The 17,277-nt window shown below is 48.8% G+C and overlaps 1 protein-coding gene across 2 annotated transcripts in view; it reads right to left on the bottom strand.

Moving 5' to 3' along the window:
• The window catches only part of INPP5A (inositol polyphosphate-5-phosphatase A), a 242,488-nt gene extending 227,803 nt beyond the window's left edge, over nt 1-14,685 (bottom strand). For both annotated transcript variants that reach the window (XM_084526367.1, XM_084526366.1), the window contains exon 1: nt 14,466-14,685. In XM_084526367.1, coding sequence (XP_084382493.1) covers nt 14,466-14,540 — 75 coding nt within the window. In that variant the 5' untranslated portion in view covers nt 14,541-14,685. The remainder of the gene's footprint in view (nt 1-14,465) is intronic.
• Between the last annotated feature and the right edge of the window lie 2,592 nt (nt 14,686-17,277).

Below are 17,277 nucleotides of genomic sequence, written 5' to 3'. Positions count from 1 at the left end.
ACAAAAAAAACATTAACAATATTCCTTCCAAGCATGAAACTATACAACACTGAGCATTTTTTTTTTAATCAGACATCTCAGATCCAGGATATTCATTAAGATATCTGTATTTGTGTGACATCCCAGTGAAATGGCTGTGATTCTGAATAGAAACAATGACCATTTTTCTCTGCTCCAGCCCTTATTCCCCTCTTCTTAATCCCACTACAGAAGCTGAACCTAAAACTTGCATACAACTCAGAACATAGCAGTCTTCTGCACATTTATGGTGCACAGCACAGTGGGGTCACCCAGCCCCAAGCTTTCAGGATAAAATCACACCTGTTGACTTCAAGAAGCAAATATGAGACAGCAAAGAATTCACATAGCTATATAAAAAATGTTTTTGTTTACAAGTTGTTGATCATTAAGGAAAAGCACAATGAGGTTTTCTAATGAAGATTCTGGTAATATTCCCTCCTTTGAGACGCTGCAAACACCAAAACTGCTTTTGAGCTTTGAGACTGTAAACTCCAACTACGCCACATGAATTACCATAAATACAAACAGCAGTTACCTTGCTTTGCATTATCAAATGATTTGAAAAAAAAAAAAAAAAAAAAAAAAAGGAATAGAATAGGAATATTCATTTTTCAATACTTTTTTGGTGCTACAACAACACCTTCTACAAATTCTTAGTTCTTCTCTGTTGCAATCATGCTTCAAGTAACAGTTACATTGCAAACGCCACAGCAGATACAACTGAAACACAGCAGCGAAGCAGCCATCCTGCTATCTAATCACTTCCCATCACTCAGTCTTTGCTGCTGCTTCTTTTGGGGTAAAAATCCATATTCATTAGGTGTCAGCGAATCCTGTACATTCACTGTTCTTCCCATCCCAGTCACTTGTGGTTGTGTTCTGGCTCTGGTGTTTTTACCACCTCAGCAGTTCTGAAGTAGTCGAGAATAGCATATTTATTCACTACTGAAGTGTCAAAAGAAAAGAAAACAAAGACAAATCAAAACTGAAATCCTGACTTAGAGGCTTCAGTATTAGCACGCTCCAGGCACAGGCGGCAGCGTTCAGAAGGCTCTGAGAGCTGCTGCCCAGCCTGTGCTTCCCAGGTTTGGGGGAGCAGAACAGCCTCTGCTTTCAAGCGCATGTACTGCGGCGCCTAGACCTAAGTCACCCTGCAAAACATCTGGAGAGTCCATGGGCTCTATCAGGTGCGCTTTGGAGAACTACACCAGGCCAATGTTTAGCAATGGAAATACACCATTACTACTAGATTCAACAAGAGTTCGTGGAGAAGAGGACTTAAAGAGCCCGATGTTTGCCGGCTTTGAATGCTCTGCTAACATTTAGCCAAAGGCAGTACCACTGCCTGGCCAAGCCAGGGAGAAACACGACCCTCACAGTTCTCTGTAGGGACACAGGGTCTTGCAGCACAAGAGCGAAAAACATCAATAAAAGGAATCTAAAAATTCTCTATGGGAATACAAGAGTTTGGGGAAGTTGCAGAGCCAGGAAGAAAAAAAAGTCTATCAAGGGAAACTTCATGAGGTATGCAACCTCATTTTTCATACCATACTCTTGCTTACTCTCTTGTAAACTGAATGAACACACTGCGTACAAATTTAGACTTTTATTCACATATTTCCTTTGAGACTTAACAGCAAGCATAAACGGTGTTCTCAGACACATGGTCTGATTTTTTGGATGGTCCTTTTGGGACTCAGAATTTGGACTCGACGGTCCTTGTGGGTCCCTTCCAAGTTGGGATATTCTATGATTCATGATTTATGATAAATACATCAAGACATTTTTAGTTGCCATGAATTACCAATCATGTGGGTAGAATACATGATGGCCCCTAATGACTTTTTTGTAAATCATTTAAACTAAGCTATATTGTTACTCCTTAGCTGCTGAAGATTAAAGGAGATGCCTGTGAAAACACGTACAAAGTATATTCACAAATATTAAATTTGATAAAGATAAATTTCAGGCAACAACATGACCCTCTCACAGAACAGTAAACAGATTTTATGACCAGCATTGAATGAACACCAGACACAACAGACACCTTAGTTTCTTTGAGAAACAAAGCCTCCTACAAGACAGTAAACAAGCAAATCGAGAAGGATATCCTCAGACTGCACAGGTAACTTGGAAAAAGCCTGGGTGTAACCACCTCCAAGAGAGGTGTTCTCCCAACAGAGATGAGTTTTCCTGTGAACAGGAACCAGTAACCTGTTTTGTTCTCTGAGGAGGGAGATAAGAGCTTCTCAGAAGCATGAGAATTCATACTTTCTAGGACAGAGTAACAGAGGAAATACATGGCTCAGCCAAGCCATGGAGGCAACGAATGAACAACCCTGCAGAAAAGGATACCAAGAACAAAATTACATTAAAGAACTAAATTACATTAAAGAACTTTGTTGAGATTAAGTAAAAGGTGTAGCAGTCATCAAACACAAATAATTTGATATTTAGTAAGGTTACCTAAAAAAAAAAAAAAAAAAAGGTATTGCTGCCTTTTTTCCTAAAAATTGTTATGCCACAGAACAAATGAGAATCAGCAACAGTCTTGTAATCAAACAAGCTTGGATAAGGTGTGTTGCTCCAGCCCTGAAAAACATTGCCAAGTTTATGAAAACAGACTTGCTGCTGCAGGTGTCCAGTAGAAGATTTTGGGTCACATCCAGTTCTTGGAAGTGAGCTGGTTCATCGTATCATACTACTTCACCCAGTCCTTTACCAGTTCATGTGTCTGGAAACATTTGAAGTCTGGAAAAAAAACAACCAACTTCCATTTCTTCCTCCAGTAAAAAAAAAAAAAAAAAAAAGTGTTACAGTAATTCCAGATAGATATTTTTTCACTTTGAACAACTTTTAAAAAGTGCTTTGAAAGGTGATGCTATGGACACAAACAGCCAATATCTTCATCAAAAAGAACCCTGCTTGTGCAAATCCACTGCAATGATAACCAGTGAGAACTGTATTCCCAGCATTATAGAGGTATTCACTGCCCTGTTAGTGCTACAAAAAGCTGCATTTCTTTCCCTAAACTAGAATTATGAAGTAATTAAGATATAGCTGGATGCTGGCTGATGGCACTTAATGAATACAGAATTCTCTCAAGTGATTTTTGAAAGACTTTTTTAAAAATGTTTGGTTGACACATAAACAAACACTGCCAAAAAAAGTTCAGCATACATTTCTGAGATGTTCCTATGGGAAAAGTTGTTTTGCTTTTCCCACTGGGATTGGTAAAGCCTCTAAAATTAGAGAGTTAGCCACACCATAAATGCAAAAACTTAAAAACAACCTCCCACGGGCTCACTTAAAGGACTTTAAAGAAGGAATTCAGAATTACGTAGAGCTCACAAAGCCTGCCTACCGCTCACTGTCCATCTACTGCAGAGCTAGTTCTCCTAACAGCATGGCGTATCGTCGCGCAGAACCCATTAATACTCAGTGGCTTGCCAATATATTCCAAGGCAATAAAAATCTCTTTTCAAGAATGCAATGGAAACTGGAAGACAAGGAGAGAACAAGTAGAGGCATCTCTACCTCACACGCAGTACAACAAATGAGTTTTTGATGCAGCACGTTCCCATGGCACCTAATGCCTGTGATCAACCGCTCTTTCCGCGGTGTATTAGTGAAGGCTTTCAAAGAGATACGAAGTTTCTAGAAAAAGGCAATGTTACTCAACATCTTATTAACAGGATTTGTAAACCTCACTAAAACGCAGACTGAGACAGCACATCCTTCCCTGCCTTCACTTACTTCTGTAGCTCTTCCATTTTATTATTTTTTTAAGTCTATTTAAAGAGCTAATTTTGTCATTCATTTGAGCTTGCATAAGCCACAGAAACCTCTTACTAAACAGGAGGTTCATATAGCTTGTATTAACTAACCCTTTGTTTAGCCAGGAACTTGTGCAGTAATAAAATGTGGTGCATGCCCGTACAAGCTGTGTTGAAATCAACATGGGATGCTTCTCTGCCTTCCTCAGGGTAAGTGGGAATGAAAAGAATCATCACCCTGGGTCTCATCCACGAGCCATATTGTCCTGTTACCCTACTCATACAGAGCTAGCCAGACACAAGCACAGAGCCTTGTCAGAGGCGATCATCCTACCATCTCATCCAGTGAGCTGCTCTAACCTGGCTCCTTACCATCCGAACTGCTCCCCTTACCATCTTGAACCCAGCAGCCTTCACAGCACCCTGCTAAAGCAAAGCAGAAACAACACCTCCAGTTTCCCGAGGGGGCACTGAGACACTGTGTCCACAGTGTGTCACAAGCAGGATCTGGGTGCAAGCTAGCTGGGGTCACTCAGGATGCTTGTGGCTGAGCACAAAGTAAGCCATGGCTTCCCCGGCCCGACCACCCTTCCTCCTGATAATAACTGGAAAATGCCTTTTGCCCTGAAGCAAGGGGTTTTACCTTTTCTCTAAGTTCTTTTGAGAACCTGACAAATTCAGGCCAATTCCACAATAGCCTCTCTACACCATTTTAGTACATCTCTGCATTTTGTCAATTACCAGCGTCCCCAGACAACAACCTGCAGCAATGAGTTCTGCGGTCTAACACTGTTGGTTCTGAACTTGTGCTTCACTTAATGCCATGTATTTTGCGTTGCAAAGAAATGCCCAAAGAACCTCGTTTCAGTGCCATTCAGTACACTGCACTCCTGCTCCACTGAAAAGAGATTTGCACGGCTTCTGTGTGCACATCAGCGAAACATTACATACCAACTTTTTTTTAATGCTGGTTCTCTGAAGCTTGAACAAACGTGGGCTCCTCCAAGTGACTAAATAACACGCTGCTGATGCTTCTGGAGTTGTGGAACAGCAAGCAGCAGACAGGCATTGAGAGCAGGAGGCAATTCTGGATTCTTTCTTTAAACTCTTTAACAGGCAAGTTTAAGCAGGATGACTTGGGTTTCTGCATCTCAGCTGAACATGTTGTGTTTGGTACCACAGGGAAGGAAAACACCCAAACAGCCTCCCGTTGCTGCCTCCAGTACTCCTTATTCACACTGATGCTCTTTTCCTGTTTGTCTTTACCAGCACATTTTCCAATTGCTGCCAGTGACTTTTCCATGACCCAGGTCTGGTCGGCCCCAGCCTTTCCCAGAGGGAAGGGTGAGGGCCGGCCTCCTGCCCAGAGGCATTGGCCCCACGATGCCCCAAAGAGCCGTGGCACATGCAGCCTGCCACACGCCGCCGAGAGCTGCCGAGCGACCGTCGAGGCGGTGGCAGGCCCCACACCAGAGGGCCCAGGCACCCGCAGGCGGCCGGGGATGGCGGCTGGGCTCGGGAGCTGTGACCAGGTGCAGCTCCTCCGAACACCGCCATCAGCGGCCTTGTCCGCCTCAGCACGGGGTGATGAAGTGCGTGACTGCAGAGACAGACCTGCCTTAAACCAGGGACAGGCGTGTGAGGGGCAGGCAGGGCTTCCCTGTCTTTAGATGCACCCCAGTCGTGAAGCTCGGGTTTGTCAGGGGCCTCCACCAGACGCCTCAGCTCTCACCCAGCTCAGTCGCAGCACCAAGCCCCAGTTCCATGAAGTGGCTGTACACTGGAGGCAGATTTTTAAATCCCACCATGTTATGGTTCTGCTTCCTCTCTGGAAACCACGCTTTCATGCGCTTATGGGGCTTTTCTACTCCCACTACAACTTTGTATCATATTAAATGCTCTCCTTACAAGAGTTTTTGCCTGATTTGTGACAAGGTGCAAGAAAAGACCAGAAGGCCATTTACTCCGAGGTGAAAATACTGAAGACAAGCCAGAATGTGAAAGGAAAATCCTGCTAGTCACAAGCCACAACTTAAAGTGAAAATTCTTCCAATCACAACTCTGAATGTGTAAGTGCATCTTGCAGCTGTAAGTATCACCTGGAAGTATGAGAACAGGCCTTACACTGAACTAAAGCTTTATAATTATCTAGGTATCAGTAACAGTCATACCATCTAGAAGCTATTTCAGACAGCATTTACATCACCTATATATACCATGACAGAAAGCTTTCAGTGCTGTCTTTTTTTTTTTAAATTACTTTTCTTAGACTTAATTTTCTCCTTGCATAGGACACTATCTATTAAAACTGACTAATGAAGACAAGCACTTCATTACTTGAAGGCACTAATGAAAAGACTTAATTATATAGGACTTCAAAATATATAAAAGCAATGATCACTTTAGGTTGCTACCAATAAATGGTTTAATTTTAGTATCTTTTCCTATTAGAAACTGAAGTGATGAAATAGTAATATTACATTAAATAATGTACAAGTAACACAAACAGTACTGAGAAGAACATGTTGAATAACTACTGTGTACCACTAGAAAAAAGGCAGTAAAAGAAACATTTTGCTTTTAATACTCACTCTTCCCCAGCCTGATGATTACTGTGCTTACAGTAGCCTTTCCCACAATTTGAAATAACATATTTCCTCAGACCTTTAATCAGAGGAAGATTCCTCATAACTTCAATAGAAACCCAGAAAGGATGTTCGGTCAATTCAGCGATAGGCTGCTCAAGCTATGACCAAGGCAGAAAGACCTGTCTTTTTTTCATCCTGCAACTGCTTCTTATTCTCTACTAAAAGAGTGAAAATAGTGTTAGAATTCCACCAATTAAGACATATTTTGGTAACTTCCACATACTGAAGTATTAAGACCGGCCTTGCAGTCAGACCTGCCTGCCTTTTTTCTTTTTCCCAAATTAAGGTAAAAGTTTAGAGGCAGAGGACAACAGTAAAGCCACGATCAAAGAGGCTGGCCTTTTGGGGCTGGGGGAGGAGACATCTCTCAGGGCACATACTGAGAGCTACTCTATCTTTCCAGATACTTCTGTAATTTTATTTCCTCTTCTCACATGGATGCCGAGGAATCGCGTGTCGGTCTACCCTTTTAGAAACGATGCTTTGAGTTTAAACTTGTGGAATCACCATTTTAACAGGCAGCAAGATGCTTGTTGCATTAAAGGCAGTGAAATGGCATTTAGAAGCCAAAAATAAAGTCCCCACACTAAACATGCAACCGTTTGTAACAACGGAGTGATTTCAATGGTAGTATGTTTTTCTGGCTCTGCCTTTACCAGGCTTGTTATCCGGATGCTGCTGGGGCCCCGAGGATATGCATTAATAAATTAGATCACTCTACATGTGCAGTCAAACCTTGCTGCAGCTGTGCAGCTCCTATATTACGGGGCAATAAACAACGTATTCAGTGCAATCAACTTTACTTATGTCTCAAAATCCATCAAGAAAGCAAAATTGCAAATGAAAAGGCTGCTTTTCTCAGAGACATCCTCACTTTAAATAATAAATGAGGAATAACCTGAGAGCTTTCAGGAGGAGGTAAGTATACACAGGACAAGAAAGGGGGCAAAACACATTTGAGATGAAAAGAGGAAATACATTTGTAGGGCGTGGAAAATACAAGCAGCATGAGGATATCAATGACAGGAAAGGGAAAAGTAAATAAATGGCAAATCAGCCTTTTACAAAAATCATAAGATCCGAGGGCTTGATTTGTATTCTACATGAAACCTTTGAAGTCAAATTCTGTGGCAAGAAAATTTATGATGAGGACTTTGAAACAGGCAACAACAACAAAAAAAATACTTTCACGAGAGTGCTAGCACAACTAATGAACTAACAGATTCAAGTGTAGAACATTCTTCCTATAGTATCCAATTCCCATTGTAATTTCACATTCAAACATTTTGGAAATTAAATCCTCTTAAGCCATCACCCTGATACACTGACAGTTTGTGGAAACCCAGCAAGTTACAAACTGCTAACTCTACTCCACGTGCTATAAAACCACAGTAACAGAAAACTGTAATCATACAATGCACTTTGCCATTATTAATTCTTCATGTAAACATATGTTCTTGCCGCTAATGATAACACTTAATCACGATGAGAGGAAAGATGGTCTACAAGATAATCTTCTGAATTTCCTGCTTAAGGGAGGCTTCACAGCCTCCTAATTAAAACCCTTTTGCTTAGAGGACTAAAAAATCTGCTAAAAAAGAAAAACTGTTATTACTTGTTAAAGGAAAAAGGATATTTTTGAACATACAGCTCCATCTTGGAGGAAAAAAAAATCCCTCTGCATTGCCTGCATTATTATTGCTCCAAACTTCTTCAGTAAATCACAAAAAGCGCTTTTAAGTTTAAAATGTATGCGTACACACACTAATGTATCACTGCTTTACTTCTATCTTATGCCTACAATAGGAATTTGCTCTGCCCTGTAGCTCGCTCCCAGCCACCACAGCTTCCCACCCGTTACAGGACAGAAGGGAAGGGCTCAGCGGGACGGTGCAGCCGCTGTGCGAGCCCAGCGGGGAGGCAGCCCTGGAGGAGCCCCCCAGGGGGCTGCGCTGCCTGTGCACAGCCCAGCGGGCCTTCGTCCGAGCCGGGGCACCCAGAGCTGTGCTCCTCAGGAAACACACCGAGAAGACTAACTCACTATGAACACTTAGCTCTTCTTCAAGCAGGCTGCAAAGGATTTAAGCAAGACCCTGTCAAAACCACACGCTTGCGAGTGCATCGCTCCTGCTGTACATCGCTGTCACCTACGGACTACACGAAGAACAAGCTACCAGCTGGTGCAACCCTCTCCCCAGCTATCCTACTGTTTTTTCAGAACATGACTATACAGCTATGACTTGAAACTGCTTATATCTGGAAAAAAAGGTTTTTTGCAAGAATTACTAGCATGGGCATCGGTGCTGGTGCAGCTCCATCAGACCACCTCAGCCACTTCGGCTGTCCAGGCAGATATCCATGGCTCACCTGTAGCCACAGAAGCAAAACAAAACAAGAGGCAGTGAAAGAGTTTCAAACCAAGACACCTTCAAACCAAGGCACCTTCTCACAGCAGTAGATTAAGAGTTACATGCAAAGTGAGGGCGATCAGCAGACGTACTTCAATCACCACGCTGGGCCACCACTCAGCTCTGTACAGCTGCACATCTGGGCCGACAGCTGCACCCTGCAGGTAACGTGTTACCAACAGTTCTGTTCTCAAGATACAATGGATCCCTCAGCTGTTAAATAAAAATAGTAAGACCAAAATGCACAGGCACTGCAAAAGGCAAAAGAAACATTTTCTCCTCCCCATCATCATCTTTGTATATATAACTCAGGAAGTTTTAGAATTCTGATCTACCTCAAGATTTCACCTGTTGCAGGGGCATTTAGAATTGAGTAAAACAAGACTTCCAATAAAACTACATAGTTTCTGCTGTCCTTAAGCTTAAGAAACATGTTGATTTGAGATTCTGCCATAGAAAACCAAACAAACTGAAGAAGGTAACAATGTTTAAGAAATTACCAGTGGTGCATGCACACACACACACAAAAAAAACAAACACAGAAAGACACGACAATAACCAGAAAATACAAAGTGACAGAGGCAGAAGTAGGGAGAAGGTATAGGGGACTTTTTTTAGGGTCCCTATAAGGGAGATCATTTAAAAAGGCTTTTTCAGCGGCCTTCTATGTTATCACTCAAGAGTATGTATTCCTAAAATGGAAGTCCTCAGTTTGAGAGCACAACTTTACAGCATCCCAGAAAGCAAGCCAATAAACAACACGGGATGTCGGCGCAGAGCCCTCCGGAGCTGGCCATAGCTGCCGAACGCAGGCTCGCACAGCGCTGCCGCGGGAAGCCATGGGGAAGGTTTGCACGCCGGCCAGGGAAAGGGCTCCTCGCCCAGCTACCTGCAAGCTTTGGGAGAACCATAAAAAGACGAGTTTATTCCAAAGCACGTGAATCCACCAACAAAACTTGAGCGGGACCCTCCTTGCTCTTCTCTCTTTACCATTCTTCTTTCAGAATTCAATTCCTCTTTGTCTTTCCTCAGCCAGAGATTAAAAGTTTTCACTAACCCCTCCTGATCTGCAAGGTGCCTAAAGTCTCAGTTAGCCCCGCTGCATCTTGCAGAAATACTCCCTATACATTTCAGTATCTCACAGAAAGATTGCCTGTATCTGGGCATATTTGTTTAGTTTTCTCTTCCATTCCAGGTAACATCAAAAGAGCCTGACAGTAAGGATGGAGTAAGTGCTTCTCATCCATAAACGAGATGATCTGAAGAAAAGAAGGTGCCTTAACTTGCAACTTATTTGCAATATGCTAGTGTTGATACCTACTTAGAAACTGTGGCAAGATGGAAAATGCGTTATGTTATATTTGAACTGTTCACAAAATTCAAATAGTTCTTCCTAGATGGAAAAAATAATAGAAAATAAAATAAAACCCAACCCAAAACCAAACACAACAGAAAAACACCACCCTTATCTCTATCACCTAACACCAACTCAGTCCACAGATATCTAATATCATAATAAAACTACAGCCACTGTTTCACGATTGGAAAATTAAGCTCAGATGCGATAAAAACAGACTTCTGCACAGTGATCACTAGATAGAAGTGCTGTTTTTAAAAATGATGATGGGAAGTATTTCTACTTCAAATTCAGTCAACAGATTTCTAGTTTTAACGGAAATGAAGGGTATTCCAAGTTCATACTCAGAGCAATAAGCATACTCGTAACAACGCACACGGGACTTGGAACAAAAGATCCCCCCCCCCGCCCGCTCTGTATGAGGGAGGCTTTCACCCAGGAGTGCAGGCTAAGGCCACTTGGGAATGTGAAAGCTTGCTGCCCTACCTAGACACTGACACATGAAGGCCAGTATTTGGTACAGTCATAAAAAATGCAGGTTGCACAAAAAGAATAAAATAAACAGAGAAGCAAGGATAGCAGTACTATCAGCCATGCAGAATCACAGAATATCCCAAGCTGGAAGGGATGGAACCAGGAGGATCACTCAGTCCAACTCCTGACTCCCCACAGGGCAACCAGAGAGTTGAACTGTATCATCACCATCATCTAAAGACTTTGCCTATCCGTCCACCTTTTTATTTTTTTTTTAAACTAATAAAACTACACAATCTGTTTAGCTTTTACCTTTCCTTCCATCATGCTTTGTTTCTGACCTAGGATTGTCCTGAGAATTCAGGAACGGCACCTATCTCCTGTCAAAAAAGGACTACATACATTCAGTGGTAAGAAGAAAGAAGGAAACATTTTCAGAAGTGCCCACCTAACTTGGGCTCACTTTTTCCAGTTTGAATGAACTATTTCCCAGCCCAATCAGAAGTACTGGAACTTAAATGGCTAAGTCTGCTAGGCACATTTGAAATTTTTAACCTGAAAATCTACACACAGAGGTTTAAAACAACATGGATTGCTAGTCATCTAAAACTGAAACGGTGCTCACGCTTCCAAATCATGTGTTTTTGATAAGCCTCCTACTCTAAGGTGTTTCTTCAATATTTGCAGCTGCGCCCTGCTAAATACGAAGCAGACAGTAACAGAACTTCTGAGACAACAACAAAAATTAAATTCCGAAGATCACCATCTGCCTCCACCAGCAGAAACAACCAAACCTCGTTTACTACATCAGAATTTAAGGTCACGACTGCACCAACAATTAAATATGTGCTAAGGAGAGTTTCCCCAGCACATGCATTGGGAAGGGAAAGGGGTCTGTCTGCACACAGGTTCTAGGTGCTGGCCTGAACAAGGGACCAATGTGCTTCCTGCAAGTCGTGCCCGTGCCCCCGCCACGCAGCCTGCTCTGCCCGCGGTGCGAGGCCTGGGAGGCCGCAGGGCCCCGCTGACGTGCTCCGGCCGGGCACGCGGGGTCTCCTCGCAGGAAGCTCTCGCACTTCAGCTCAAAGCGTTTTATTCAGGCTTTCAGCACAATTTTCTGTCTGCAGCAAATAGCGTGGTCACCCCTATGCAGCTCTGGGGAAGGTGAGCTCACAGTTTGATCACGCTCACAAGCCCCAACCATTAGCTCACACAACTCCCAGTTCTTTGTCCTAAGGGAAACACAACAGCATTAAGCCATTGAAAAGTAACTGAAGAGAACAGAAAGGATATAGCAGATAAAAAAGGCACTTGGAAGTAATTAACACCCTATGCAGTGCAGGCAGCGAAGTGACAGGTAGATTCAATTTGTGGCCACCAGGCTCCTTGAAAGGTCAATACGAAATCTTGCCAGTGCAGCCAGAGGAAGCAAAGAAAGGAAGGAAAGGAAAAAAAGGGGGGAAAAGGGGAAATAAAAAGGGGAAGGGGAAGGGGGGGGGGGGGAGAGACACTGGCTCAAAGAAGCACTGACCCACAGGTAACATGAACTCCTTCTGCTGTCAGCAAGAGTGGACTGTTATAAAAAACAGGAAATATTTCTACAGCAAGACAACCATTAAATGCTTAAGTAAATACAGAAGCACCAAAAAACCAAATGCATTCATATTTATGAAATGCATTTGTTGATCCAATATTTGTAGACCTAAGAAATACTGCATTAACATTTTTAATGGAGGTGCTGAACTACTTGAGGAAAGAAGCCAACCCAGCACGGTCCCTCTGTGCTGATGGCATGTTTATGCATGAGTTCCCAGGTCAGTGCTGCAATGGGCTATTCCTGGATGTGGATGGATGGTGGGAGCAAACCAGCACATTATCGTAACTTGCTTCTGGCAGGCAGAAATCAGAAACCAGCAATTCTCTCCTCCTGGCACAAGCATAGCCGATCAGCCACACCAGCGATCTGCACCAGACTATCCCACCCAGGTGAAGCTGCCTACCAAGGATGTTTTAAAACCAAGCCCTTCTGAAGCACAAACCGTGTTGCTGCCACACAGCAGCACACAGGCTGCTTCAGACAAAGCAGGATCAGACTCATCACAGGGCTGGTGCGGGCCGGGAGGGAGCAATCCCCCTGCTGCAGGCCAGAGCCGGGACAGCCCCAGGAGGACCGCATGGCTGCGGCCACAGCAGACACAGGCCAGCAGACAGCACGGGCCAGCAGACAGCCCGGTGGTGCCCCCGGGGCTGCGGGCAGGTCCTGGAGGACTCCCGGCCCGGGACCAGCAGGAGCCGCACAAGCAAGGGGAGGCGCAGCCAAGCAGCACAGGGCGCTCAGACCCAGCCGCCTGGCCTGCCTGGGGCTTCTGCCCCGTATGGTGAAGATTCATAGCACTGCGCTACCCTGGGGGCAAGCAAGGCTTGAATAAAGATGGGGGAAGTTTAATTAAATACATATCACCAGCTGAAAGTTGAGAACAACAGCAGAAAAAAGGACTAAAGGAACCAAAAGCTGACTTCCAGCCCAGCTTAGGCCGGCAGCTACCAACACGCGAGTCCTCGTCCATGGCTGGAATCAGTCGGGGTGACAGCGGAGGCGCTCACCCCCAGCCGAGGCGGAACAGCCCCACCCGCAGAAACAGCGGCTGACAGCTCCCATGTGCAGCTGGAAGGCTGAGCTCACCGAGCACGTTACCGTCTTCTGCATCGTGCCTGCGCTGCATCAGCAGGGCTCCAGAAACCTGACTGGGCAGTCCCAGCCCAAACTCCACCAGCAACAAACCAGGAACATCACCAACAAAGTTCAGAGCAGTCTTTCCATTCCCCACCCTGCAGGGAACACATCCAAATGAGCCCGTCTTTGTTGCTGCAGAAAGCGTGTTCCTGGGCGCGAGGCAGTAACTTGCTAGAGCACAGGCGTCCCCCCCTTTGGTCACGCCGAGCGATGAACAACGCACGCACTTCCCTTTCTCCAGCAACATTAGCAAGGCGCAACCAGCAATTAGGAACAACCAGGAAATTATTTACTCTCACAGCACGGGATTTCGCAAATGACAGTGCTCCGCAGCGGCTGCCTTTATCACCGCCAGCCACGCCGAGGAGCGGAGCGGAGCACAGTGCCACGCACCAGTGCCCGGGGCGCCCAGCCTCGGGGGTCAGCCGGGGCCATCGCCGCGGGGCTGTGCGGGGCAGGCAGCAGCACCCCGGCACCGCGCAGCCCCGCTCGCGGGTGGGCAGCGTGAGCCCCGTGCTTCCCATTTCACCAGGACAAGCGCTCCCGTACCTGACAGATCACTGCTCTCACTGCGTTCATCGCCACCCTCCCCACCCGGGCTCACGGCCCGCGGGCAGCCCCTGCCCCGAGGCCCCGCTGGAGCCGGGCACGTGCGGGCCGGTAACGGGGCGGCCGGGCGCGGGGCTCCTCCGCCTCGGCCCGGCAGGACCGGGAGCCCGGCAGGACCGGCTCCGCGCACCGGGGCACGGCTCCGCGGGGCCGGGCGGAGCGGCTGCGGGACGGTCCCGGACGCGCGCCCCAGGCAGGCGAAGCCCCGGGCCGGGCTGGGCCTCCGCCGGGCTGCCCGCGACGGCCGGGGCCGCCCCGCCCGCGGGCCCCGCACCTGCCGCCGGGCCGTGCCGTGCCGAGCCGTGCCGGGGGCGGCGGGCGCTAGGACCGCGGCGCGGCGGCCGGGAAGCGGCGCGGCGGGCGCTGCCCCGTCCCTGTCCCCGTCCCGGTCCCCGTTCCCGTCCCGGTCCCGTCCCGTCCCCAGCCGCCGGTACTCACGTCGTCAAAGAGGGAGCCGACGTTGGCCGTGACCAGGAGCACCCCGGCGCCGGCCGCGGCCCCCTTGGCCGCCATGGCGCCGGCGCTGGCGGCGGGCGGGCGGAAGCGCGGAGCGCGCCCGGTGTCGGCGGCGGCGCTGCGGGGAGCCCGGGGGCGGGCGCGGGGCGCTGCGGGGAGCGGGGCGCCGGGCCGGGCCCGCCCCGTCGGCGCGGCGCGGGCGGGCGGGGGGCGCGGGCGGCGGCGGCGGCGAGTCCTGGCGGCGCGGGCAGCCCGCGGACATCCGCGCCGCCGCCCGGGGCCGGCCGCCCTGCGGCTGCTGCGGGGCTGCGGGGCCGCGGCGCTCAGCGCTCGCCCGCCGCCGCCGTCGCGCTGCTGCCGGGACGGCTCCCGCCGGCGGAGGCTGGCGCCGGGCCGCGGCGCATGGCGGGGGGCGGGGCGGCCGCGACGGGGCGGGCGGCGGGGCTGGGCCGCGCTGGGGGCGGCGGCGGGGCCGGGCCGGGCCGGGCCGGGCTCTGGGCGCTGCGCGCTCCGCGCCGCTGCCGCCGCCGCTGCCGCCTGCGGGGCTGGGGCCGGGGCCGGGCGCCCGCGACGTCACCGCGGCACCGCGCGGCTCTTAAAAGGGCAACGCCGGCCCCGGGAGGCGCCCCCGGGAGGCGGCGCGGGGCGGCGCGGCACGGCCCGGCACGGCCCGGAGGGTCCCGCGGCCCCCGGCCAGGGCTGGGCAGCGCGGGGGGGGGCACAGCCGGGCGGGCGGGCGGCGCCAGGGGGGCCGCGGGTGGCACGGGCACGGGGCACCGGGCGGGGGGGACACCGAGCCGGGGCCCGTGCAGCCGCACAAACCGCGCGTCCCGGGGAAGACCGAGTCGAGGGCCGGCCGTAGGGCAGCGGGGAGGGGGAGCCGCCGGGACGGAGCACCCGGGGCAGCGCTGAGCAGCGGGGCACAGCCAGGAACGGGCTCCTGCCCCAGGACTGCCCGGTGCTGCTCCCCAGAAAGGCCGGGTTACCCCTCCCCTCCTGGCTGCATCCCACCCGGGGGGCCAGGGTGGCTGATGGGCAGCAAACAACCACAGGCTCCAAACAGCGGGCAAAGTAAACGCGTCTCCTCATCAGCCTTCAGGTACGGCTTGTGCAAAATTATGGCATTTTACACAGTAATTGACAGAGCCTGCTCACGGTCAGTTAATGAGCCCCCCTGCTCTCGGGCAGCCCAGCTCAGCTGTTCCTGCTTGCCACAAACGATGGTTCGGACATGACCAAAAAATAGCCAGTTTCCAAGCAGGGCGGCAGCAGGCAAAGAGGGAACTGGTACCCAACTGCTACAGCTGACATCAGCAAAGGCACGAGGCTGCACGACTTCCTCAGCACCGAGGAAAACGAAAAAGAGCTAAATAAAGCCAGCCTTCAGTTCTGAGGGGATTCTCCCTATCATTATGGCAATCAAAGTTATCAGCCAAGGGCCAGGGAAAAATGCCCCAAACTTCTGACCATGCAGGAGGAACTACGCTCCCCTAAAAAATATGGTTCACGAAATAAGGCATCAGAAGAAGGGATCCCAGCAACAATCCAAGCATAAAACAAGCTGACAGCACCCAGTCACACAGGACAGGTCTCAGGAGCGTGCCAGCCACAGCAGGCCCTGCCTCACAGGTGCTTCAGGAGCAGAGGCTGGGGTGAGCGGCACTGCTGGAGCTGTGGAGAAGGGGGTGGACAACCACCAGGGCAGCATGGTGCCGGCTGCTGGAGGAGTGAGCAGACACCTGTGTGAAAGCTGCTGCTTGGTAAAGGCAAGGCAGAACCACCTGCAGTGTGCCACAGCGAACACAGCCAGGTACTGTTGACCCAGGGAGGTGCCGACCTTGCTGTACCGTGGTGATGCTCATCAGCGTATCAGAGTTCTGTGCTACCAGCAGCTGGGGCAACGAGCACTGCTGAGCCTGCTCCAGGAGGTGGTCCTGTCCCGTGGCACTGGGCTGGGGAGCCCTGAAACACGTCCCCTCTGTGGGAAAGGTTCTCAGGCAGGACATGCAAGTGGAATGACAAAAGGTCTAATAGATGATGCCTGCTGGCCCTCTTTGTTAGAAGATGCAAATGAAATACAACTAAATAAAAGCAAATTGCAGTTGCGGAAATCCACCTCTTTCTTGCCGACATCCCATGAGATGGGACATGCAGAGAAAAGCAATGCAGAACATGCTTGTGGCTGGAGATACTCAGCACTGCTGGACTGCTTATTGCTGCACAATTTACTTGAACATTTTGTACAACTCCCAAGACAACTGCTGTGTAAAGTTGCCCTGTAGACTCCATTGTTGTACCTGGATGCAGCCCTCAGAGGTATTAACGATGAGTTAATCAAGCATGCCGTCCTGATACGGCATGGAGAGAGAGGGAGAGAGAGATTCGGTGTTGTGTTTAGCTCACAAGCCTTACACATTTCAGCCCACAGTGATTGCATCAAAGTCACGGTATGCTGGAGGAAGCTGTGTCAAATTACACCCAGCTGGAAAGGGATCCCAAGCCATATGGTATCCAGGTGAAAAGTCTGGCAGTGCTCAAGAACAGGAAACTGCAATAGGAAGTGTCTGTAGACCACAAGAAGTTACTTGGACAGGACACAGGCAGCGATTTCCAAACTGCAGTGCAGATACACTTTGCCCATTTATTTGGTAGAGGAAGCACTACAGCAAAAAAAAAAAAAAAAAAGTGTCACAGCCACACAGAAGCAAAACAATGACCAGTGTGGTGACTGAGATGTCTGCCTTCTTTCAAGGAAAGGACTGAATGACAGAATCACAGAATTTCTAGGTTGGAA

The sequence above is a fragment of the Aythya ferina genome (genome assembly GCF_964211825.1).
Source record: "Aythya ferina genome assembly, chromosome: 7".
NCBI lineage: Eukaryota > Metazoa > Chordata > Aves > Anseriformes > Anatidae > Aythya > Aythya ferina.
The sequence above is the reverse complement of the archived record's forward strand: the minus strand, read 5'-3'. Positions and strand labels throughout refer to the sequence as shown.